Here is a 26,914-nt window from a genome sequence, read left to right on the forward strand (position 1 = left end):
GTGTGTGGGTGACAAAGATGATGTACAAATCAGACAAATATCAGTGAAGTAGATCCTGTTAGCCAATTGGGAAGACCTGTCTGTTTTTAAATTTTAAACTGGGTGCAGTGTAACAGCTACGTGAGTGTATATACCTGATGATGGCCGTTTGCGGCCGGAACATGTAGTGTAGAAGAAGGCAAAATGAAAGACCTACAATAAATTGTTACACTTAGGACGGAATTTATATCATATACTTTACATGACTTGAAGCTTTCGTGGTTATTATATGCAAATCTTCTTGGGAAGTCAGTGGTGTCAGTATGAGGTTAGGAACATCTCATGTTTCTGAGAATGTCTCTGTTTCCTTCATCAGGGATTTGTGTAATGATTGTAACATTCCATGCATATTTACATCACAGAGTATGCTCTTGGTTGTCCCTGTGTGTGTAAGCATACTGTTTAAGCAGAATTGATTTGCTGTCAATCTGTTATAACATATTGCAATGTAGAAGAGATGGCATGAAAAGAATGAACTGAAATTGCATGTACCCCTTGTGCACATACAGCAGTATAAAGAGAGATCAATGGATGTCATCTGGAAATAGCAATAGGACAATCAACTTTTAAATAGACCTTACAAAAGACATGTGTAATCATGACACAAGAAGTACCCAGCAGCAGAAATGGGTCAGTATTATTACATGTGCTACAAATGAAGATGATCCAGACTTGTCATGCTGTGGAAAATGTGGCTGCCCCTGTTCAGTCTTGAAGAAGCTATCTTTCACTGTTAAAATTTGGCTGTACTTGTCCAGTAGCTCCAATATCACACCATTTGTCCAGCCAAACCCAATCTGGTTCACATATTCACCACCGGTGCCATGTCCACCAGGGAGTGTTGCATCATACTGAAATATTCAAACTGATATTTAAGTGATATTTAAGGGTAGTGTTTGTCAGTTTGTTGTTCTATCGCCATTTTAATAGAAACAAATTGCAACTGTGACACATCTAATACAACATTCACCATATTTTGATCTATATAAAAATTATGATTAACTGAAGCTAGTAGTAAGTCCTTTAATATTTATAAATAGATTCATTATACTCCCATATTTTTCTAATACCCATTGAATGCAGAAAACATAATGAGCAGTTGATCCTTCATAGCATTCTTAAATTTAAAAACATGGCTTACATAATTATTGTTCACATAAAATTAACAAAATGTTAATGTCAGAATTATCTTGAAATATATTATTCTTAATATTACTAGCTTTCAGAACTTTCTCTGAGGCCTGATATTCTGAACACCACATCACAACATTCTGGATGCCAGATCTGCTCTTATGCTTGGGAGGGGGGGGAGCTAATCTCATTTATTGATCCAGATTGCACTGTGAAAGCTGTATTGTGGTTTTCAGAATGTCAAATGATGGACAAAATCCAGGATGCTTGTAGTAACAAATGTAGCTTTTGATTTGGAGAGTGTTGCCGACATTTTAGATACATTCTGCTTCCATTTTCAGGGTTAAGTCTGCGTAGGGTGAGTGGGTTTCTGCATATATATAATGTTTTGAGAGAGCCATGGAGGGGAAGCATTGGAGCTGGTGCCTCATCTGGGCCAATATACAGTGGACAGTGAGAGGTGCATGAAAGGAAATAATCAGCCCTTTCAAAGGCCATGGAGTGCATGAAAAAATTGTAACCAAGTGATGACCCTAATGTCATGCCTGGTGAGCAAATGGAGGGGTATCTGCTTTGGAACATCACTTCCTGGTGGTTTTGGTGCATACAGTGGTCCCTATATGGGCTGCTTCTCTCTCTCTCTCTCTTGAAACCTTTTCCAGTTCACTGTTTCCATTAACCAAGACTGGATACCAGACCCTGCTCTTCTCACCCATCTTCCTTTTGCAATATATATCTATATATACACAGAAACTCGCATATTCTGAATAATTTGATCCTGAAGATTGAGGCAGCACATACCTCCAAAATATCAGCAACATCACCCACATCCATGAGCTGAATTAACATTAGCAGTTAACAATCACGGAAACATAAAATTACTAAATATTTAGTAAGACATACCATCATCAGGACCCTTTAGAAAAGTTATTCACCAAATAATATAGTAACATGTATAAAAATTTCTGTGTAAATGATACAAAAATAATATTTAATGAATAATTTAGCTACTAGGTACATTAACTTTGTTATGAGCTGATCTAAAGCAGACTAATAAAATAAATTACATTACCTTCTCATACATCACATGTGATTCATTGAATGCCTTAAAATTGGAGTGAACCCATTTCCTTGTAAATTCCACAGCCAGCTTCTGAGCCCAAACGTCTTCTGTAGCTTCCAGAGCCATGATCACAATATACTGGAGCGGAGGCCAAGCATTGGGATAGTCCCACTGTTCAGTAGTATGTTCTACTGATGTTGGAATGCCCCCGAGGTACATCATGATCTGTGACTGCTCTAGGTACTTCATAATTTTTCCAACTTGCAACAACTTTCTCTTAAAGCAGCCAGTCCACAAGGGGGCCAAATTTGTTGGATAGAAGTAGTTACGCTTGATCTGATTTAGTAGATCATAATCCAGCCATATACCCACTTCTCCATGCCAAAGGATATTCTCTACTGCCTCCTGCCATGATTCTGCCAAGCGTCTGTACTCAGCCATCTTGTGGGGCATGTCCAAGGTATCATAGAACTCTGATAAGAGTTGAGCATTCCAGCAGAGTATGGCATTGAGTTCTACAGGGAGGATATACTGAGTCATGGTGTCACTTATGTTGCCTGAAACATATTTCAGTTTAATTCAATTCAATTTTATTCATCCTTTTTAGTCAATGTATCGACACATGATACAACCTATATAAACATCTAAAGTTAACATAAATATTTCAGGTAAGTTCCTTCATTCTACCATGCAATACAGATAGAGTTCATAAAAACGAACCAACTAAAATATCATATTCCACAAATTTAACACAATAAATAGTTCACAGTTTTAGTACCAGTATTATACAGTGGTTAATGAGGTGGATGAATATGTTTAATTATTTCGGATGTGAGGTAAATCAGAAGGCAAAATCCATGGAAAGATCGATAAAGAGCAGAAATTAATTCTAAATATTATTAAATTACAAAAGCAATATTATTGAACACAGGGATCCCCAAACAATGTAAAATATTAATCTATATCTTATAGTTCAAAACTATACTAATACTTAATCTTGAATCTTGGAAACTTACAAACAGAAAGAAGAGCAAAATTTGAGCAATGGACATGTCATGCTTGGAAAACCTTGGGAGTAATACAGGAAGAAATAAAATCAGAAATTAAATTCTTATAGACAAAGCTGAATTAAAATTTGCTAACAGAATAGAACATTTACAATGCTTTAATAATGTACAGAAAATGGATAGAAGAAGGATACTGAGAAGAGGTTTACAATTACAACTTGAAGTAACAACATGTATGAGACAACGCAGAACCAGATGGTTCAGCCAGACACTAGAAAACATAAAAAAAAACAGGAGAGAGCTGTTGAGAAATTGAGAAGGACTGATTATCAAATCAGTATATTTGTAGTGTGATTAGTTTTTAACATTAGATCTGTCTCTGCAACAAATGAACAACATCACCAATGAAGTATGCACAACATACAACTTCCACCTACCCTCATCAACTTTATCAGAATATACCAAAAGGAGTCTACTTTACTGGCATAAAAGTGTTCAACAATCTGCCACAAAGTATTAAAAACTTGGGCAATGATACTAAAAAGTTTAAATCAGAGTTAAAGAATTATCTACATGCTCATTCCTTCTACTCTTTAGATGAATACTTCAATGTAAATAGAGAATGATGTAAAATTAAGTTATATTAATTTTTAAGCTAAAATTGCCTGTACTTATGTATGTAACATTTTGACTTGTTCTGTATCCAAAGGTACTAACCTGCTTAGGATTTATAGAATGTAAATAAATTCAATTCAATTCAAAACAGTTTCTAATTCTATGCATTACTATAGCTGTAGTGTGTTTGGATTTGTAAACATAGAACTGTAAAGTAAGTAAAGTAAAGGTATCCCTGGAACAGGCCATGGGGGCCCATAGGGTTGTGAGATGTTGAGGTTCCCATAGTTTCTAGACAATCAGCACATAGATGGCAGTAAGGTTGTCAGCCCTATGCACCGGCTGTCCTTTACCCCTAAGAATATTCCAAGAATGTTCCTGGTACTCATTTCTGTTAGAGGCTGAGTTGACCCCAGGGCCATAGTGTGGATGGAAGGATTAGGTAAATAAAAAAATTAAATGACCTCATCGGGATTCGATCCCGCAACCTTCTGGCTTGTAGCATAGTGCCTCAACCAACTACGCTACCGTAAATGTAATAAATTAATATCTTGGCCAATAAGGTGTACATGATACCATTTCTGGCACTATGCAATGTTGTATCTGTAGTGTAATTAAATTATAACAGTAGATCCATTAAAATAAATGAACATCATGAGCATTGAGGTATGCAAAACAATTTCTAATTCTGTGCAATGTGGTATCTGTAGTGNAAATAAAAAAATTCAATGACCTCATCGGGATTTGATCCCGCGACCTTCTGGCTTGTAGCATAGTGCCTCAACCAACTATGCTACCGTAAATGTAATAAATGAATATCTTGGCCAATAAGGTGTACATGATACCATTTCTGGCACTATGCAATGTTGTATCTGTAGTGTAATTAAATTATAACAGTAGATCCATTAAAATAAATGAACATCATGAGCATTGAGGTATGCAAAACAATTTCTAATTCTGTGCAATGTGGTATCTGTAGTGCAATTCACTTTGCAACAATAAATCTGTACCTACAATAAGTGAAAATCATGATTAATGATATACATAAAACAGCAAAACACACATTTATAAAATAGTGCATTTTTCTCTGTTGATGTACTGAAGAAGATTTTGCCATCAGAGCTGCATGACTATAAAAACAAGCATGACTTGAATCTGTCCCGTGTACCTTCCTCTTTTTCCATGTACTGAATTGTGTTTCTTATAAGCTTCTTCAGAGTACTAACATATATTCTGCTCCACTGCTTGTGATATTTTGAATTAGTACTTCCTTGTATAAATACCATTTCCTATCACATGAAATATGTGGTTATTTCAGCTAGAAATTTTAATTAATTCCTTGCCATTTGAAATTTGGGCATATATTAATTATTAGGTTCCCAAGTCAAACCTGGAAACATAAGTTTTGAATGTGTAGTATAAATATATTTATTATATTATGAAAGTTCCACTTTGCCTTCTTCTACAACAGTTGAGCTATAAGTCTTATTCTGAGGTTAATTATGTTGTAAAGTGTACTATATTGTCCTACTTCTGACACCAGTTGTAATGTATCAGTGATTAGACACAGGGTTTGGATTGATAACTGAATTTATTGAAACCTTTTAACTTGTAACTGCAAATAATTATTGCACTAATCTACACACTCTACAAATTACAACTGCAAAAACTAAGTCTTCTCAGTCTGCTATGTCTTCACTATTGATTTCTTGCTACTGGCATCTATCAACAAAACTCAAGAGTGACTTGACTCTCTGCAGGTTGGGTAAATTGCTGCTGGCTTAGGCCAGCATAGTCAATCTTGGTTTTTGATCCCATCAGGACCCATGGCTGTATTTTTGTTTTCTTCAAGTGTTTTACATGTTCTAAAATGGGGCCTCTTTGTCAACAAAAGGATGGGTCTGACAGTTACTGGTCACTCCAACTCTACTAAAGGTGACTGAAGCGGGCATTCACCTGCAGGCGTGCAGACACACGCACTCACACTACCACCACCACCACCACCCTGTTGATTGGTCAGGTTGGTTGGGGTAAATTGCTGCTAGTCCTCATTAGCACAGTCAACCTTGGTTTTGGGTCCTTTTGCATCTTTGCTATATAGCTTTGGTCTTGGAATGCATAGAAAATATCGCTTCCATGGTTCTTCTGTTGTTGCATTTTGATTTGTTGCATTTCCTATCAGAAGCTTCCTCTTTTTATCCTGCCATTCTAGCTTCCAGCTGCCATGTCAGAACATCATATATAATTATTGCATTGTAATAAATATAATTTGCTAATAATCAAGGTAAAATAGTGATATTTAAATTACTTATTAAATGTTCACTAAAATTCTAAAAACTGATAGTTTGTGTTATGTTCATGAAATCGTGTGTATGCTGTAGGGATATCTTGTTCTTCCTTGATCTACACAATAGCAAAGCACTCGTCACTGATTCTTAAGCCAAGAATCCACAATGCTGAAAGTGCCATTGCACAATGGGAAGCTCTGATCCATAACCACCATTCTTGATCTGTAGGAACTGCTTATTTAGCATGGCCATCTCCATCCCATTTCAATGCATTCGAAGGAAAATTACTAAAGACTTGCATAAATCTGTCAGTCTTAACATACACCTTAAAAATGGAAAATTCCCTAACCCAACATTTTGGAGCCAAAATAGTAAAACTGTTTCTTTGGTGCTGTGTTTACATTTCTGGTGGAAAGATGTGACTTGATTATTAATAAACTGAAGCTTACCTTTGTCAGTAGAATCCTTTATGTACCAGCGTGAAGAGAAATCCCAGCCTGATTCTGCAGCAGTCTTCAGTTGAATGTAGTGATTTTGTCTCTCAGCTTCTGTTTTGAACACTTGGGCATTTTCATAATCCTCCCTGTTGACATTCATTTGTATTCAATGTCTGCATTATTAGCAGTGACTGTTCAGAACAGGATCTAGTGATGGGCTCTCGTGGATGTGGCAAAGAATCAATGGGTTCCATAAAATGCAGTCTTGTTTAGTTGAGTAACTACTAAGTCCTTAAGAAGGAATCTGACCTATGGAGTCAGTAGACATGGAGCTGTATGCAATGACTGAGAGACAGCATTCTGAAAACATCTGTTAAAAACTTGAGATTTATTCTTTGATTGTCAGGATACTTTGCAATGCTGTCTAAGTTATATTAGAACTAACTCCACGAACCTGAATCCTTCTTGAGAAGCCAATACTTGTTCATTTACTCAAGAAATATCCAGAATTTTATGGAACCTGAAGGTTCATTACTGTGTTCACAGGAACCTGCCACTAGTCCTTATCCGAAGCCACATGAATCCCGTTCACAACCCTACAACTAATTTCTTGATGATCCATTTTAATATTACCCTCCCATCTACACCTAGCTATTCATATTGTTCTCTTTACTTCAGGCTTTCCCACCAAAACCTTGTGTACACTTCTTCTCTCTCCCATGCATGCTACATGCCCTACCCATCTCATTCTTTTTCATTTGATCCTTCTAAAACTATACCAAAAGCAAATACAGTGACATGTTTGTGTATCTGAAAATAAAATACCTTAATGAGCAGTGATGGATGAGTAGGGAGAAATAGTGGAATGATAATTAACATATTAAAGCTGGAGAAACTCTGAGAAAACCTTGCTCAAGTGATACTTTTCAATCACAAATCTCACATCAAATCAACCAGCATTGAACCTGAGGCCCCACAGTGAGAAGTCAGCATCCATTCATCTGAGTTATGGTACAGCCTAACAACGAGATTATCATATGTAAATATGAAAAGCTATTAAGTTAATCCTAAGCTTGCCTGGCATATAGAATATAAACCACATCTTATGGGCTTTCATTCTAACAGCATTACCTGTATGAGGCCAAGTTTACCATTTGAGAAACATACTGCATTTGTTAGCTTCACTGCTTAACAAGTGGGAGTCTGAACTGAAGAACCATCTACTCTGGAAAGTATTTTATATATATTACGGTCGTTCAGGCCAAATGCCAGAAAGTAGCCTCATGAAAGCCATGGCTTCTTTGCTACAAATCCTTCCCACACTCATCAGTGGGCTGCCTTTTGCCATGCCCACAGAAAATTGCAAGGTACAAGGATAAAGGTAAAGTTGTCCACGAGTTTAATTAAGCAACTTGCCATGAAGATGTATGGGGAAGTGAAGATATTGCTCCACGCATCTTAACCTTTGCATGGGATGGAGGTGAATGTTCATCTTCACACCCCATTGCTTTACCCTCAAGAAAGATTAGACTTTGAACTGGAGACACATCCTTTTTTTTCTATGAAGCAGAAACTGAGTTTTTAAATAAACTTTGAATTTCAAAGGGTCAATACTATACGTTTCTTCATTTCACATAGCCCAATCTCTGTAGTGACTACGCTACTGGTTGTCAGACATAGAAATTGGGATTCGATTACTGGCACAGAATAACCATAGCGCCCAGACGGGCTCTGGGGACCCTCCAGCTTCCTATACAATTGGTTTCTGTTGCTGCTTCTCTGGGGTAAGGCAGCAAGGGCATGAAACTAACCACTCACCTCCATCTAGTGCCGTGGTTAAGAATGCATGTAGCTCAACCTCTGTTCCCCATATGTCTTCAAGGAGTGGTGCTTAATGAAGAATGAGGGTAACTGTTTTTGTCATGTAGTTGACACGTAAGAAACAAGGAACAAATGCACTTCTTATTAAATATTATCTCATTTAGAATCTAGATTTTGTAACCAGTTTAAAGACCCATACCATTTCTAGCATCTTCAGTGGTTCGAGGCGGTAATTTCAAACCATACCGTTTTCGTTACTCTGGTCATTATCCCTTGCCATATTCCTGCGCTTTAAAAAGAACACTGTGTCTGAAATATTTTCTAAGTTTATCATCACAGGATAATGATGCAGGCTGTTAATAATCATTGCAAAGTTAGTCTACTCTATTCTCAACACACAATGTGAACCAAAATTGTCGTTCCAGAAATGTCGTAGAACACACACAGGGCTTCTCTTTCGCAAGGTGCTTACAGAGATACGACGTAATCTCACTGATGTTTTAGACCAGGGATGATCAAACTACAACCCATGAGAGCTTCATATCTGGTCCACGGAGCTATTGCGTAAATGTGCCTGTGATATTATTTTTAACTTATATCAATGCACTTTAAAATGAAAATTAAAGTCACAGTAAGCAACCACAATCAGTACCATCTGTCGCAGTGTTGTGGTAAATAATGACATTCATTATGCAAATTACATGTTTCAACTTAAAGGAATACTTCATAATAATTACGCTGATCTTATTCCCAAACAGCAGAACAGTTTCAAACACCACCTAAGGGCCTTCGACCATAAAGTTTGCCCATAGCGGCTGGCTACGAGCTGGATGGCCGAGGGGTTGGAGTTCGAGTCCCAGTGAGGGTAGGAATTTTCTCCTCTCTACGTCGTCCAGGTCAGTTCTGGGGCCCACAGACTGGTTACATAGGGCCTTACCCTGGGGGTAAAGCGGTCAGGGAGTTAAGATGACCACTCATCTCAAACTAATGCCGAGGTCAAGAATACTTGGATCTATGCAACCACTCCTCTATCAGTCTTCACGCCTTTTTCTTTATTGCTAGTGGGGTGGGACTAAGTCCCTTGTACTGCGGCCACTTCTGGCCTATTGTACCAGCCCAAGATGATAGGTGAGGGTGATTGTGGAGCAATTGGTGGAATGAAGATTGGCAGGGGAAACCGAAGTACTCGGAGAAAACCTGCCCCAGCGCCACTTTTTCTACCACAAATCCCACTTGACCAGACCCGGGATCCAACCCGGGATCCAACCCGGGCCGCCGCGGTGGGAAGCCAGCGACTAATCGCTTGGGCTATGGCGCGGCCCTGTCTTCATGCCTTAGTACTTAATTAGTTAAGCACAGAGAACATTTCTTACCTTACCACCCATGTTTTAGACAAAATTTACCTATATGATTCCGGACGGGGCCCGGATGATGGAGCCCAATAATGAGCCAGTTTGTACTCTTTCCCATCCTTTGGAACCATAACTGAATGGTTTCTCATCCAGTATTGAAACTCCTCTTCCATGGTGTCAATGTTCTCTCTCAGGAATTCCACATCTTTTGTTGCGTCTATGTAGCTTTTCACCATTGGTATCAGCAGAGGCGGTTGAGATCGCCTCATGTAATAGATACGTCCTCCATTTGGAATGAAACCATATTTATTGACCATGCCGAGGAAATTTTCCAGCATGCCTTTGACAGTGTTATGCATTTCTGATAGCAGGAGACCCCTAACTATCCAGTATGAGTCCCAGTAGTAGAACTCTCGAAAACGGCCCCCGGGCACAATCACAGGATGTTGAACGTAGATGATAGAGTAAAACTCTGTATTGTTATACACCTCATCTTTCATCTTTCTACCGAGTTCTTTCCAGAAGTGATGTAGATGTGTTGCCCACTTCTGCAGAACAGAGTCTTTGATCTTTTCTAAAAACTTGGGATGAGGAGTCCAGTCTGGAGGATCCCATTCTTCAAATTCACTGCCTGGTGGATCAAACGCTTCATTCACAAATCTGAAAATATCTTGCCTGTTTGGATTATTGTAAGTTGTGTTCATCAGTTTTAGAAATCGTTGCCATATCTCGTTCTTAGGATATTTCATTTTCATGTCTACAAAAGTCTTGGAATCGGGAAACACATTTGACATCTGTACCGCATGCAGCAGCTCTCCGTGACAGTAGATGTTGCTAGAACAAGAATAAAACAAATATAATAAATCTTAAATGGTCGATTTTATAATCGTCCATGCACAACATTTATGAATCTGTAATTTTATTCAGCTTATTATGTTTCTATCCTACGTTCATTATCAAGAGTACATGTTCATGGGCGCCGGCAGATATAAGTACTCAGTCATCTGTTCACCTATTCCCCCCCCCCCCCCCGCTTTAAAAACATTAGTAGAAAAGAAAAAGTACTCCACATTACCACGNCTGGTTTAAAAAAATTAGTAGAAAAGGAAATGTACTTCATATTAACCCGGCGTTAGTAAGATAGGGTGTCACAGACCACGACGATTTTAAATTGACTATAACTTTTTAAGAACGTGCGGCAGTGAGTCGTGCCTTAGTGTAGCTTCCCCTCACGTAACCCGCCACTCGACGCCATAGACGAAAGGCTGTTGCGTGCAAGGAATTTTAGTGTACAGACGTGTAAATTGTGCTGGGGTCCACCAGACCCCACCTTACCAAAAGTGTGACTATATTTACTTCCGAAACTTAAGCTGTTTTCATGTATATTCTACTAGAATATTATCGTTACTGCTGTGTCTTCTAAATTTCTACATACCAACTATAAGAAAATACGTTTTCGTAAATATTTAGGGGGGATTCTGAGAATAATATCTTATTTTACCAGATGAGTTACGAGCAGGAAGAACAGAGGTTACGTCAACTTATAGGTGACGCTTTGACAGTCGAGAAGTCATTTAGCGGAGATAATGATATTGAAATTGATTTAGAATTAGTCAGTAACCAAGAGTTTAATACAGAACAAGACTGTGAGGAAAAACCATCACAGGAAGAATCTAGAGAGGGAGCCTTTTACTTGGCGAAGGATAGGCAAACAAGATGGAGTAAAAACAAGTTAGGATATTGAATAAGAACTCGAGCACATAACATAGCTAGCTAGCAACGCAAAAAAATGCAAAATCAATTTTAGATTACTGGGAGATTTTTTTTTTTCCTTATGACATGATAGGCCTAATTTTGAAGAATACGGATGACGAAATAGAAATAAAGCAAGTAAATTACGCCAAACAATAATAGTGTTCAAAAGACTGATATGAGTGAAATAAAGTCTGTGTTTGGACTTTTATATTTAGCTGGTTTCTATAAGTCTAGTCTCCAGAATCTGGATGATCTATGGGCCACGGACTGTACCGGTGTTGAATTATTTAGAAGCATAATGTAATTTGTTGGTTTCCGTTTTCTTCTTAGATGTCTACGATTTGACGACCGAAGTACTAGAACTGAACGAAGATATTACGACAAATTGGCTCCATTTAGAGAAAATTTTAATAAGTTCAACGAGGTATGTGAGTCTATACATTCTTTAGGAGAAAACGTTACGATTGATAAAAGGTTAGAAGCCTTTCGTGGATGATGCAGTTTCCAGAAGTACATTCAAATCAAACCGGCAAAGTATGGCCTGAAAGTATTTGCTATTTTTGGTGTCAAGTCCTCTTATACTTCTAAATTGGAAGTTTACGTTGGTGCACAATCTGAAAGCCCATACAGAGTTTCAAACACACCTTCTGAAGTTGTTAGAAGGATGATTGTACCTATATCTGGATCAGGTTGCAATGTGACTTTAGATAATTGGTTCACAAGTTATCCATTGGCTAAATTCTTGCTAGAAGATCATAAGCTAACTATGGTGGGAACAAAGCGGCCTCCGTAGTATAGGGGTAACGTTCCCACCTCATGACGCGGGTTCAAACCCGGCAGAGGTCGTGGAATTTTTAAGGGCGGAAAAATTCAGGGAACAAGTCCTCCGGGAGGGACTTTAAGCCGTGGGTCCCGTGTCGTAGCTTTACGGCACGTAAAAGAATGGGGGAAGCATCGGGGGCCTCTGAACCAAATTATAAAGGACATTTCCCGCCCAACAATAGTCTCTAACGACTCTGGTAGATGGGGGAAGCATCTAGATACCGCTGAGCCAGTAGAGGCCGAACTTGCTGGCTGAGTCGGGACTGATGTCACGCACCAGTATCGGTAGGGTATAGAGACTGGTAGAATATCACAGGGGGACGTACAATAGACCACTGGTCGGTGCATGGGGAAACCCACCCCATCCAATAACAATAACAATAATAATAATAATAATAATAATAATAATAATAATAATAATAATAATAATAATAATAATGGTGGGAACAATCAAGAATAATAAAAGAGAACTGTCACCTGATTTCATCAATACCAAGTGAAGAAGCCCGATGACTACCATTTGTGGTTTTCAACCAAATATCACCATAGTTTCATTTGTGCCAAAAAATATTATGATTTTCATATTACATTTATAGTGATAATGTAGATGAGAGAACATCTAATCCAGAAATCATTCTGTTTTATAACCAAACCAAAGGTGGGGTTGGTATAGTCAACGGAATGTCTGGAGTCTGTAGGACCACACCTTACTATTTTTGTTACATTTTCCCACCTTACCATCGCCGGGTTAATTAAAAATATTACATTTATTTTTAACTCTTGATTTATGTACACAAACACAGTCTTCAGTGTAGTTTTCTATGAGGTTTTGCGTAGTTTTACTTAGTGCCCCCACTATCTCGCGGACGCTTCTTTCTAAATCGTTTCCATTTCACCATTCATCTGCCACCCTAATTTTCGACGCTGCATTTATTATCTAACTACTGAGATCCTCGTAAAATAAACCGAAATAAAACAATCACTTTGCCGGATGGACTGCGTGAAACAACTGGTGGAATGGAACTAAAGGGAGGTTAGCAGCACCATTGTCATTCTTACTCCAAGTAAGTGACAACTTGAAGGCTGAAACCTTTTGCCCCGACTGAGGGATCAGTTTAAATGTTTAACAAGGATTATATGCAACATTACAAGGGTCTGAAAATACGTGGAATATTTCTTTGAATTCATATACTCGTAACTCCATGATATGTATGTAGTGGCCGTCTTGTAGTGCGCTCAATTTCACCTGTTACTTCACGACATGTTTCGGCAACATAGTGCCATCATCAGGTGCTTTATTTACGCTAAGCTATTGCATTGCTTGCCTTCATATGTCTTTGTAAAAATATTTAAAACGTATTTAAAAAGTATATATTCATCAACTATTAAGACACATAAGATGAATAATCTTAACAAGTTTTAGTGTATAAAAATTTATTATAGTTGACGAATATGTACTTTTTAAATACGTTTTAAATTTTTTTACAAAGACATATAAAGGCAAGCAATGCAATAGCTTAGCGTAAATAAAGCTAAACTATGTTGCCGAAACATGTCGTGAAGTAACAGGTGAAATTGAGTGCACTACAAGACGGCCAATACATAGGTACATATCATGGATGAAAATCAGTGCAACAGGACGCTAAAATATAACATCATATAACTCCATGAAGTTAGTTAGCTGACATCCGTGAACATCCCGTGAAATCAGGTCGGCTTTGAACCCACCAATCAGCAGAACCTCAGCTCACCTTTCACATGGCGGAGGTAGAGAATTTACACACACCAGTAGCAGGCTGCACACCAGACACACTACGCTCATACTAGACGCACAAATGTAACACACTAACAAACCGCCACTGAAAACTAAATTTCGAAGTAAAAGCGTATATGTTCACTATGCGGTCCGCCTAGTAATTAGCAGTTTACTGCGTGGACAATGACGGGGAAGATCGTGCTACTGAAACAAGGGCACGTTTTCCTCATTGCCACCTTCAGCACTGCATTTCGCAGAACTGATGTAACCGGCTTCACTCAAACTGCTAACAGGTGTCGTTTCTGCTGAAAAATTCGCGGTAGAGCAATGTAAAGGGAGGGGGGAGCTGTGCATCTGGCGACATTGACGGCGCGAACAGATGTAAGACGGTGAAGAGAAAAATCAATCCTATTTTTGTATTATCATCGGTATATAAGAGTTAGTTTTTAGGGACGTTCACAGCCCTGAAATAAACCTGTTGAAATTGTTCAGTTTGTCCGTCCCGCACAAGACAACCTGAGAATCGTTAAAAAATATTTAATGGAAATTGTAGATAAGAATGGAACACAACATTTAATGTTCGATATATTTGTTCCGCAAGCCTTAACGGGTTTCGTAATAACTAAACAGAAAGGAAGCTAGGTGTACATTTCAGAACTTCCAGAATCAGCAATCAACAGGAGTCTTCTTAACCACAGCCGAAGTTTACCGACGCATTTCCTTAATTTTTTGTTTTGCCTTGGCACTACAGCCCCAGTGGGCCTAGGCCTACCTCCATGAACTCCGTTCACTTCGGTTTTTCTAGATCTTACACATTCGGTAGGACTCCTTGGGCGGGTGATCAGTTCGTCGCAAGGCCTCTACCTGTAGACAAACACAGAAAAACGCACACAAACATCCATGCCCTGAGTGGGATTCGAACCCACGATCCCGGCTTCCGAACGAGCGAAGACAGTGTATGCCTTAGACCGCTCGGCTACCGTGACCGGCTATTTCCTTAATAATTAAGTAAATTTGCCAGCCCGAATTTACGGGTCTACTTGTACATAAACATACTGTATATTGACTCAAATTCTGGGCGTAATTGTTTGTGCTACCGAGATCTTTCATTCTAGATAATAATACGAGAAACTACACAAAAATAAATGCTTCATTTATTCTTTCAACATAAACCGCAATTAAAGAAATACAAAACAATTCCTTGACTACATAGAAATAGTGTTTTATTCTTTTAATGAAGTGCTGTATTACAACACGGCTTTAAATTATAAGCATATATAAAACAGGTTGTTAATGGAGTCTCAAACAGTATGGAAACCAAAAAACATGGTCGACTTCAGGATTACTTAACTTCGAACGGGACGACAGCGATCCACAGAAATCCATCACTGGACCTTGCCTGGATCCAATTTATTCCAGTAAAAAAATTCATATTCTACTTACTTCCTACAAACTATGTTAATATTAACTTCCTAGCAACGTGTTAGTTTAACACCCGGTTGCCTGATTCAGTATGGTGATTCATTTACGGACTGGGCTACCCGGAAAACTGTGTTCAATTCCCGACAGAAGCAAGACATTTTTATCTCCCTCACAACGCACAGGCCGGCTCGGTGGCCCACCCAGCCTTTTATCCAGTGCGTGTCGGGGCCCTTTCCCTGTGAGCAAAGCGACCGGGGACTAAAGAATACCAGTCACCTCCATCTAGAGTCAAGGATAACGAATTAATGTAGCATTATCTCCACTCACTCAAACATTACACACATTGTAAAATTTGAGGAGTACTGTCTGCTGAGAGGGGGCACGCGGTAGCGTAGTTTGTTCAGGAGCTGTGCTACAAGCTGGAAGGTCGCGGGTTCAAGTCCCGATGAGGTCATTGCATTTTTTTCAATTGACTTAATCCTTCCAACCACACTATGGCCCTGGGGTCGATTCAGCCACTAACAGAAATAAGTACCAGGAATTAATTAAATATTTTTCCTGGGGAGTAAAGCGCGGCCGACGCGTATGGCTTACAACCTTACCGCCATCTTTGAGCCGATTGTCTAGATAATGCGGGACCCTCAACGTCTCACAACCCTATGGACCTTCACGGCCTGGTACAGTGATAGCTTTACTTTTTTTTACTTTACTTTACTGTCTGCTTAGATGTGGCGTCATAGCAGTAGAAGTGTACTGACGTTTAGGGGGAACTTACGGCCTCAATCTTCAGGCTCGAAGGACAAGACGAGGAAGCTGCAGAAAGTTAAAGTGAAACTGAGATGCATCTTAGTAACATGCACAGCTTGCTTAAACGGCTTACTGCTTAACCCTAAAAACGGAAGAGATACATTCTTCCAAAACATCGGCAAATTTCTACCAGTCTATACGGAGTTACATCCCATTCGTAGTCACTGCCGTGAGAACCTCATATCTCAGATATTAGAAAGTTTCTTTATCTCCGTGTAGGGTTACCAGTGGCTCTTTGCTTCAGGGCTTCTGACAAGAAAATATATTTTAATTCGGCAAATTAACCGTGCAGTGACCATCTTAAATAGTGTCTAAAACAACCTTGACTGTGCGTCATTAACGACTAGTAACGTAGATCGTTACGTCATCAGAGTCCACATTCATCATATGATAGGAATCGAAATCACTACACCGGAGATGGCGCTGAACACAGGGAAATTTTCTTCCGTAAGGTTGCTTACTGAAGGTATGACGTACTTTCAAAGATGTTTTAGACTGACAATATGGCTAACGTTCGCAAAATTAAAATGGTGCTTAACAGAATATTGCCCTGGTGAGTCGAGGCGACAGTGATAACGTTCTGAAATACCTCACACCTGTGAGACTACACGTGTTCATTGATCACGAATTCACCTTCAAGCTGTTTTATTTAGGGGCACAACACGATGTGCAATATCCGATCATTTCGTTCACAGTAAATCTATTCGCGACATTAATTATCTTTCCGTCAGCACAGCCGCTAATACCTAAGCAAAACTAACTTTCTAATTAACAATTAGGGCCGCTAGGATTTCAACCAAGGGTGAGGGAGCCAGTTTTCAGTGTTGGGAAACCAGAAATTTGCCAACAGACTTACGTTTAAGATGCTGAAGTCTGTTTTTACTAATCACCCTAGAACAGTGCTGTCCAACGTTCTTATGTACTTGGGCACAATTCACTGATGCCTATGGAGGTGCGGGCGCCACTACTACTACTACTACTACTACTACTACTACTACTAATAATAATAATAATAATAATAATAATAATAATAATAATAAACAATAATAATAATAATATTTTTCGAAAATACTTAACGGTACTCAGACGTTCAAAAATGTCTCTCGTCTTACAATTTGAATTAATATTAAAAATCGGCTCAATTATATGTGGTTACGGAGGGCGCCAGAAAAATATACCACAGGCGCCGCGTTGGACAGGGCTGCCCTAAAGTATTCAAGATAGAATATTATGTTTAAATAATTGTAATTCCAAGTATTAATACGTGGTATATTTCTGTCCGTTAACTTTATCTGATAGTTTGTATAATTTATACGAGAAAGTAGTCTGATGGTGAAAAAAATCGATACAGAAATTTTGAAGGATTTACACGTTTAGAGCATCCTACCCGATCAAATACGAAAGAATAGGTTTAGGTATGCACTAGGCTTTACGTGTATACTTACGTATGGATATCTATATATATATAATAGTATATTGATATGGCTTCGTTGGCCCCTCAGCGGTTGAACAGATTTTTTCATATTTTATATTCAATAATTCATCCATCACAAATCTGTGACTGAAGAATATGAATATTCCAACTCCAAAAATATGGCCCTTAAAATTGGTTCCAATACATTAAATTGCGTATTCCTTGAATTTGTATAATTTATAATGACCGTGTATTTAAATAAAACAACGTATGCGGTATCTTTTCAGAAAAAAAAAACACCCGTACAAGCACTGGGTGCCTAAATGCGAAATATCGAAGTCGGCGACCCTGTAACTAAGGGCGTAACGAAAGACTAGTAGACCAAATAAATAAACGGAGTAGAATTCTTCCTGAGAAGCTACTAGTTGTATAGGTAACAAAAAGATCCAAGCATGGTATAGAACCAAAATTTCAATACCGTGTTCACAAGATCCTTCCACTGGTCTCTGTCCTGAGTGATTTATATCCACCTGCCTGCCAATTTTATTTTTTTAATTTAATTTAAAATTATTGTCCCATCCACGCCAAGCCTTCCATGTGGTTTATTTCCTCCATGTCTTCCTATCAAAATCCTAAGTGAATTTCTCTTCTCTCACAGGCATTTTAACACTCCTCTCTTCTCATCTTCCCTGATTTGATAATCCTAATAATATTTGGTGAGTGCAAATTATAAAGCTCCTTATTCTTCTCCAGACTCTTATTACGTTCGCTCTGTTAGCTCCAAATATTCTTTCAGCCCCTTGTTTCAACCCCCCAAACAACGTTCTTGCCTTACTGTGAGAGATAAAGCTTCACATCCATACAAAACAACAGTCAAATATATAGTTTTAACCTCTTCTGTGGTTTGTTGAACGATGACCTCAGTATCTAGATTATATAGCGTCTAATTACAAAATAATTGATGAATGATGATTTTGAAGGGACTTGGAAAGAAGCGGCCATGACCTAATAGGGGTAGTAACGCTGAATATACCTGCAGTGACTGAGAAAGTGATTCGAAACGAGAGCCTACTGAATACAGGCTTAGAACCTTACCGCTACACCTTGTTCAGACTATTGTGTACGTTAATCTTTACGTTTTCAGATAGCTGACAGGAAGACAAAGGAACCAGTGAACGATAATAGACACGAGATACTTCAATCAATTTCCCATATTTTCCAATTCATACAGTAATTCATGTACACATATCTTCCTGCCATTTGATGCTACATAAGCCTCCCTACAGAGACAGTTGTAAAATACCGTCTTCCCAAGAAAAATAAGAATAACAACAATAATATCCAAAAGACGGACGCGACTTCCGAATTTTTCTTTGCGCAAGAAAAACGCACAAAATCTACTTAAACGCTCAACGGGTTACAAAAAGAAAATAACATTTAAAATGCAAAAACAACTTAGACAAAAGAATGACGCAAACAATTCATGTTATATAAATATCTTTCACAGGATGGGACGTGTCTCAGAAAAGTTATTTTCTACAATTTGCATATGCATTACGCACATAATGGGATTTTTATTTTCGAAGGGTACATTGCAGTACACACCATTCAGCTAAATGTCTTAGCCCTTTAATGCAAATCTTAGTGTTATCAGTTGTCTGAACATCCAGAACTCTGCACTTTGCCATATAATTTAATGTCTTTAGTATGACTCTCACAATAAACTGTGATTTTTCCCTAACCACGACCACTGCTGAAGAGATCTGTTTTCTGGAATATGACGCCGTGTTTCTCGTCAAAAGTCAAGTTGGATTGACTTTCAACGCACTACATCGCGTTATAACCCAAGAAGATACATCGCTGTGAGAACCTCAAATCCTATACGAGTACTATCATGTTGTAACGGATTTGATCAACGACTTGCCAGGCAACACCTCTGTAAACACGGTCCAACACGCAACAATAGATGAGGCTGTGTTTTCTATGTCGTCCGCGCCAAACCCAATGCCGGTAAAGGACCAACGAACTCGTAGTCTGACACGTGATACGTGTTTTCTGTGTGATCTGCACCATGCAACAATACAAGTGCTGCGTTTTCTGTGCGTGTGGAGGCGGGGTCGAATACCTCCACCGTGACCCTGCGAGTAGTAGGAGGCGACGAAAAGGGAAGTCTCAAATCTGATACAGTAAAATATGGTGACGAGTCCCAAGGAACTCGGACCCGAGAAAGACTGCGCTGGTAAGGGCCAGGGACATATACAAAAGACACACCCGTCCTCTCGTCAGAGAGGGCGCCCCCCAAAAATAAGACAGTAACTGTCAAACAGTAATAAATATCTGGTTATGAGTCCCAGATGGGGCTCGACACCAAGATTTACTGATTGACTGACCGTCAGTCGCAATGTGACTTTGACTTTTGTGAGTGTTCCGTGCATAGAGGATATGAGACAATACGGGAATGGCAATTGACTTGAGTTCCGAAGTTCCAAGGGAACAGCGGTGTGGCCAGAAGAAGACTCAGAAGACTTGGTGTGACGATACATGTGCTGTAATACATCGATATTGGGTATGTGTAATTTAGTGAGACTTTTATTGTTCCCTTGTTATAAATCCGTTGACAGGAAACGGATAGTGAAGACTGAGAAGACTGGTGTGGAGTGATTGTAAATTGTGTAAATCAGCAACAGTGTAATAATTGGTTTTAGTTACGACCTGTAAGTGGTTGGTAAATCCAATTACCAATCCAAACCCCGTCTTTAGTCACTAATACATGTGACTATGTCTAAAGCATCTTTCAGGGTGCATCATACCTTGCATAAGCAAATTTACAGGAAGAATATACGAATATACATACATACATTTATAAATACACACGCACATACATACATACATACAAGCCCTGTGTGTTCAATAAGGACTCGGATATGGCAGTTTTGGTACCCATCGTGTGCTGAAAGTAGAATTATGTAAGTTTCTAATGATGATATAACGATGTATTCAACTATGTGATGATGACGTAATTTCAAAGATATTTTAGACAAATTTTTCGCCTCCATAGCAGGGGCCGACCGGTTAATACCATTTAGGGACATAATTAGTTATTATTGTGAGAACAATACGGAACCAAAGGGGCGGCCAGGAATTTTCCCCAGGAGGAAGGTAGCCAGAAAGTTTGCATACAAACTTGCGCTTAAGATGAGTCTATTTTTACTGAACAAGTAAGATTAATCAGATTAGAAGAATAAATGTTTTCAAAATAATTACATTTTTATTGTTAATATTTGGCATATTTCTTCCTTCTTATTGGGGGCCGGATGCCTGACTTGCCCCCACCCCTCCCCCCTTTCCATCCTTCCGGCGCATATTTACGAAACCCACATTAAATACAGTGAACGTGTAAAAATCAAAGCTCTTTAATTTTAACGCAAGTAACACATACAGTGACCACTGTGCTTTAAAGCAGTGGTTCTCAACCTTAGTCAGACCGCGGCCCAGTAAATTATTTTTTTCTGTAAGATGAGCGCCCGGTGGTTGAGAAACACTGCTTTAAAGTACACATATTAAGAGCGGTTGTTCTGAAAGCAGAATCTGTTTCCGCACACCACTGCAACAGAACCCAGCGCCACAGGGATTTACTGTCCCACTTCATCCGGCTCTTATGTTCGTCCCGTTCTACATGTTCCGCGCCATCGAACTCTCGAAGGACAGACCGTGCCCTCTGAATCAGCTTCATCCCATTCACTTGACTCTGTGAATCTGACGGTACACACCGGTACACACCAAGACTGGTACGTCAGTTTCCAGCATAGAAGTTACCTAGGGCCTGAGCAATGCTCACTAGCCTAGGTGAACGAGTTTGTCGATTTACATTACGCAGTCTGAAATGACAGAGAAATTGGGGTGAGTAGTGGCCGGTAGTGAGAGACTACATTTTAAGGGTTTGAAGGTTCTTAGACAGTGTCCGATAGTTCTACTGGTAGAGATAGATTAGAAACAGGATAAAGCATAGGAAACGAAGACTGTAACGAGTTAGAAGATGGATTCTGTTATGAGTGGATATTTTACTGCATATGGTCGGAATTTTGACATTAACGTTGTGAGGGTTGCATTAAAGAGAAATTTTGATTTAACACTATGAAGGAGTCAAGTTCATCTAAGTAGTATTAAAAATTCGGCTCTTATCCAACAGAAAACAATTGATGTACCCAGGTCAGGTAATGCTCTTTATGGAAATTAAGGTTGTTGGGTGTTCTTTACAAATTAATAAACAACGATGTATGTGGAAGTCATGTTTGACCATCTGTTAACATTGACCCTGTTAGGGCCTTCATCCTCTTCCTTTCTCCTATGTCTCATGTATTCAATTTATCCTTTCAGTTCTCTTATTTCTTCATTACTCCCGCATACATTGTTCCCTCAATAAGTCCTTTTAGTACTTTATTCCTTCTCCCATTGACTCTGCTCTTAAGAGAGGCGATATTCCTCACATCATTTTGCTTAATCCTACCGTTCCACTGAGAGGCCCAGTCCAGGACCTCTTTTCCCTCTATCTTCACCACTTCCATTTCCACACTCAGCCTATTCTTCTAGGCTGAAGATGGAGGCACCAAATGCTTCAGAAACGTTGGCAACAATCTACCAGAGTACACAGCGTCAGATCTCAGAAGACAGCAATCTATTATTTGGGTTTATGTTTTTTACAGATTTAATTACCTTATTTAAAAAATTCTGAAGGGTTTTGATGATACATATCTCTTAATAGTGCTGGCTTTCTGGACTTCATCCATTGTCTGATGTTCTGAATCAGAGAACAGTGTTTTACATCTCGATCTGGTCCCATCTTCAAGTTGGCGATACCTAATCGGTTGGGTCTAGCAAAAAGAGCTGATCCAAGTCAGTGAACCCTTTGTGTTTTGATTTAGAATATCAGATGATGTACAAGTCCAGAAAGCTACTAACGTAATGTTACTCATGAATTATTCAACAATGTTTTCAAGCAGAATAATACGAATTCATTTAAAAACATAAAAGTCTCTTTGAACTGGCACATAACTCTAAGAATGGCACTGTGCAAATAACACATATTCAAGGTCACTTATATTGTGTGAGGCATATGGAAGTCAAGTGACATGAGAACTGGGAATGATGGTTGTGATATTACACAACAAAGGAATAGTCAAAAGATGGCAGCCAATCAGATTTTTCATGTGGAATAATCAAACTTATTATTACCGAATAATACTCTGTCCTTCACCAACAAAAGGAGATGACAAAACCATTTTGCAAAGCAAAAATGCATAACAATTGTGGGCGTCACTGATGGCAGGGGGAAGGGGGGGGGGGGGGTAAAGCCTGACAACTGCCCCTTCCCCTTGATTTTTAGATGTATACTCCTAAAATTGAAATTATTTTTAGATGTGGCACCATGTAAGAACTTCAACATAAATGTAAATGTGTAAGCAGAACAAACCTACTTACACTCTGAAATAAAGGACTGAATTGTGAAAGGGTTACAGATGGATTAATCCCTTCTCTTAATGGCAATAAATATGACAGAGTGAACAGGAGAAAAGTTTGAGATGGTACAAAATTAAGTATTTTCACTTTAAGTTTTATAGATTTGCCTTGTTAAAATTGGTTAAAGTATGTTAAATATCAACATCACTCAGACAGGCATACAACCTACAAGACAACAGTCGATAAGATTCAGTGCAATCAACTAAAGAAACAAAGGCCATTATTACATTCTTCTACTTACTCAACATAACTTTTTAACTTATTTTAACTGAGTTCAACCAATAACCTATGACATACACAACTTACTTTAACTGTATTAACAATTATTCTTGATACAGTCACGATTTCGAGTGTCACTATAAATATGGAGTTTAGATTAGTGATTGGATTTATTGACCACTTACATATACAAACCATAACTACAAGTAACCATAACAGCCTTACTAGTTTACTGCGGCACACAAAAAGTGTTCTGTGTCTTCACTAGTCATTTTGTGATAAAGGATCCTAACAATTTCCTCTGCTTAAGTCCTTACCAGCTGGTGAATATCCCACAACTGACTCATTGCTCCAACTGTCTAACTCTCAGGCTGGCAGCCATCTCACACCAAACTTCTCTCATCTCTTCACTGACTGACTAACTGCAGCTCCCAACCTTTTCCGCTTATAACATCTTGGCATGGACCGTGTAGAAAACACCGCTCCTCATAGTTTTAGTTCAATCGTTTCCATGGGAACATGTTTGCTTGTGAAACTGTTACTCAGCCACAACTCTTGTATATTTGCTTATCTCATGGTCATTGCCTACTAAAGGGTCTACATGCTACAATATCTATGGCTACTGTTAAGTCTTCTCATGATATTATGCTGACAACTTATGTTCAGACACCATATTAAGTAGTTCCTTTATAGTGTTATCTATGCCTTCTGACAACAGCCAATAGTGACTAAAATTTGTAAAGGCAAAAAATTTAATTACACCCATTAAACTGTTTACACTTGATGAATGTTATGCCTATTTATATACCTTCTTCCTATTGCTTTGTCTTTTCACCCCAAATAAGGAAATGTATAGGTCCCCACTGCAATGCAGCTAAAGAAACACAACACTTTATTTCCAGTAACTCATATTATTATCTCCATGAAATACATAATATTTGGTTTAAGAAACTGTCTCACGAATATAATATATACTGGTTGTGTTGTTCCCAAAACAACCACTTCCAAGTTAAAAACTAAAGAAATATGTAAAAATATGGAGGACCAGATAGCTTTTTGTGTCCTACTGAAGTTGTACTGGAGCAATATGGACAGTTGTTTGGAACATATTACTACCAAATAATGTTTGTTGTAAATTGGCAGAAAGCAGCAGAGAGGTTTGCTATCCTTATGACATATATGAACATCCATTTCTACTTAGTCATAGTTTAATGGTTTCATTCAAAGCTATACAACTTCAGTAGGTGATACAGGATCATTCAGGCTTTCAACAGTGGGGTGGTGGTCAAGTACAGACTTAGGAGAAAATTATTCTGCTTTTATTCTTGTAAATTCTCGGAATAATCCAAGTAACTGCAGACAGCTCAATTCATATAATCACAATTGCAGGACCCTTTGTATTACAAAGAAAGCTGAAAGCAACATACACAATTTTCCAAGTGTATCTATTTGTAACTATGTGCAACATAAAACTGATCAAATGCCCAGCAGACTCTAAACATGAGTTTCCAACCAGCATACACATAAAACAACTTCAACTCAGCAGAACAGAGTCCTTCTTGAGAAGTTAATAGTTGCTCAGCTAGACAAAGAATTCCAGTCACTTTATGATAACCCAATGGTTCAGCACTGTGTTCACAAGAGCCTGTCACTCATTCCTATCTTGAGCCAAATTATCCAGTCCACATCCTCCCATTCAATTTCTTTAAGACCCTTTTTAACTTAACTTGTCCTATATCATGTAACAATGATCTAGAGAGATGAAATAAATAAATAAATACGCCTAGGTGTTTAAAGTTTTCTCTTAGTTCCAGAGTCCCCTACCAAAATTTTGTGAACACTTCACTTTTCTCCCATATATGCCTCATCAATTCCATTGTCCCCGAAATATCTGTTCTGTCAAGAAATACAAATCATTAAACCATTATGCAAATTACTCCATCCTCTTTTTACTCCCTCCCTCTTGGGTCCAAATATTTTCCTCAGTATCCTGTTCTCAAAAACCCTTAACAGGCAAAATTATAGCTTTATATGTTAATCTTTGTGTTCCTAGATTGCATGCAGGAAGACAAGGATTCTGATCTACAGGGCAGCAAGAATTCCATGACTTTTAATCACACCTAACAGCCTCATGAATAAAATTTTAATCTGTTATCATTCTGTGATGTCTGTAAACTTCATTTCCTTGGGGAAGAACCATGAAGCATTATCATTTCCTTCTCATTGTGTGTGGAACATGATGTCATTCTTTTAGAGAGAGAAAAAAAACAAACACAATAAAATGATCTGTACTACATACATGTCTAGTTCTCTGCAATAATCCCATTATAAACTCATTCCCTATTGTACCAGGGTCATAAAATTTATCATTTTACAAAGCAAATGCAATAAAATGAATTATACTTTGTATGCCTCTGTTTCTTTACTTAAAGGGAATGGGTAAGTATTTACCTGACTTTCTTATTGTGAGACATTCTCCAGTTTGGTTTTCTGTATCTTCAGAAAGAATTCTTTGCATGTTAACATTACAGATACATATCTAAAGTTGCAAAGCTTATCACCTTAGACCCCACATTGCATAGTAGCCATAAACTATTTTCTTTGTATTCTGCTACATATTCACTATTTTGCAAAGATGTTTCAAATAAGGTCAACAAATCTTAATGAGATTTAGATTTTGTACATTGTATCAATCTCCTCATTTTACCCTACAAGTGCCAAGTGTCAAAAACATACACCTTATACAGGTGCCTGTGGTGACAAGGTAAAAAATTAAGACTTTTTAAAAATTGCTATATCTGATGGCATGTGACATCTGTTAGCAATACACCTGAACTACTCAGTCAGAAACCATAGGGTGGGAATTTTTCCCTTCACTAGAAGTTACAAGGAAGTTTTATTTACCAATCTTGGTAGACCATACAGAATGTGGAATTTACAGAAGCTGGAACAGCCCATCAGCCTAATTTCTCCAATGAAGATGTTGCAGAAATGAAAGAAGAGCAGCTTTGACAGCCTTAAATGAAAAGCTGAAATTGTGGGAATCAAAGCTAGCACTTCTAGGGTTGATGATGAAGATGGCTGTCTTCTGGGATTAACACCAGTCTGATACTGAACTTGTTGGAAGGATATGCCACCTCCAACTGCTTTAAAAGTGTCACTGTTCTTTTCTTTGTTCTCTGACTTACCTGTATCTCCTGTTGGTTCACTCAAATCCCTTATTAATCTGTTTTCCAAAGAATGAAAGTAGGCTTCTATGATCTCCATGCTGTCTCTGTATATCTTCCTTGTTAACTTTTCAATGGCTGAGACAGTCTTTATGAAACCTGGCATGTATATCATGGCACCTGACAAGGGAATGGTCCGATCCGACATGTCAAAACCTGCCATGATATTTTTTTTCACTGCAAGAGTACACACAACAAAATCCCCTGTCAAAATTTTAGCTG

At 38.4% G+C, this 26,914-nt stretch overlaps 1 protein-coding gene across 1 annotated transcript; it reads right to left on the bottom strand.

Annotated features, from left to right (window-relative positions):
* Positions 1-162: 162 nt before the first annotated feature.
* Positions 163-14,364, bottom strand: LOC111869985 (trehalase). The gene is made up of 5 exons (XM_023861889.2): positions 14,082-14,364; positions 9,805-10,587; positions 6,593-6,726; positions 2,243-2,790; positions 163-890 (listed from the first exon to the last, which is right to left on the bottom strand). The coding sequence occupies exons 1-5, from the start codon at positions 14,150-14,152 to the stop codon at positions 636-638; spliced, it is 1,791 nt and encodes a 596-aa protein (XP_023717657.1). The 5' UTR covers positions 14,153-14,364; the 3' UTR covers positions 163-635.
* Positions 14,365-26,914: the final 12,550 nt, after the last annotated feature.

This window comes from Cryptotermes secundus, unplaced genomic scaffold, assembly GCF_002891405.2.
Source record: "Cryptotermes secundus unplaced genomic scaffold, Csec_1.0 scaffold2456, whole genome shotgun sequence".
Taxonomy (NCBI): Eukaryota; Metazoa; Arthropoda; class Insecta; order Blattodea; family Kalotermitidae; genus Cryptotermes; species Cryptotermes secundus.

Coding starts and splice junctions, on each gene's coding strand:
- LOC111869985 (XM_023861889.2), bottom strand. CDS start 14,152: ATGAGCGTAGTGTGTCTGGTGTGCAGCCTGCTACTGGTGTGTGTAAAT. Junction 2,791..6,592: donor AAAGGATTCTACTGACAAAG/GTAAGCTTCAGT, acceptor AATATGTTTCAG/GCAACATAAGTGACACCATG. Junction 891..2,242: donor CACATGTGATGTATGAGAAG/GTAATGTAATTT, acceptor TGAATATTTCAG/TATGATGCAACACTCCCTGG.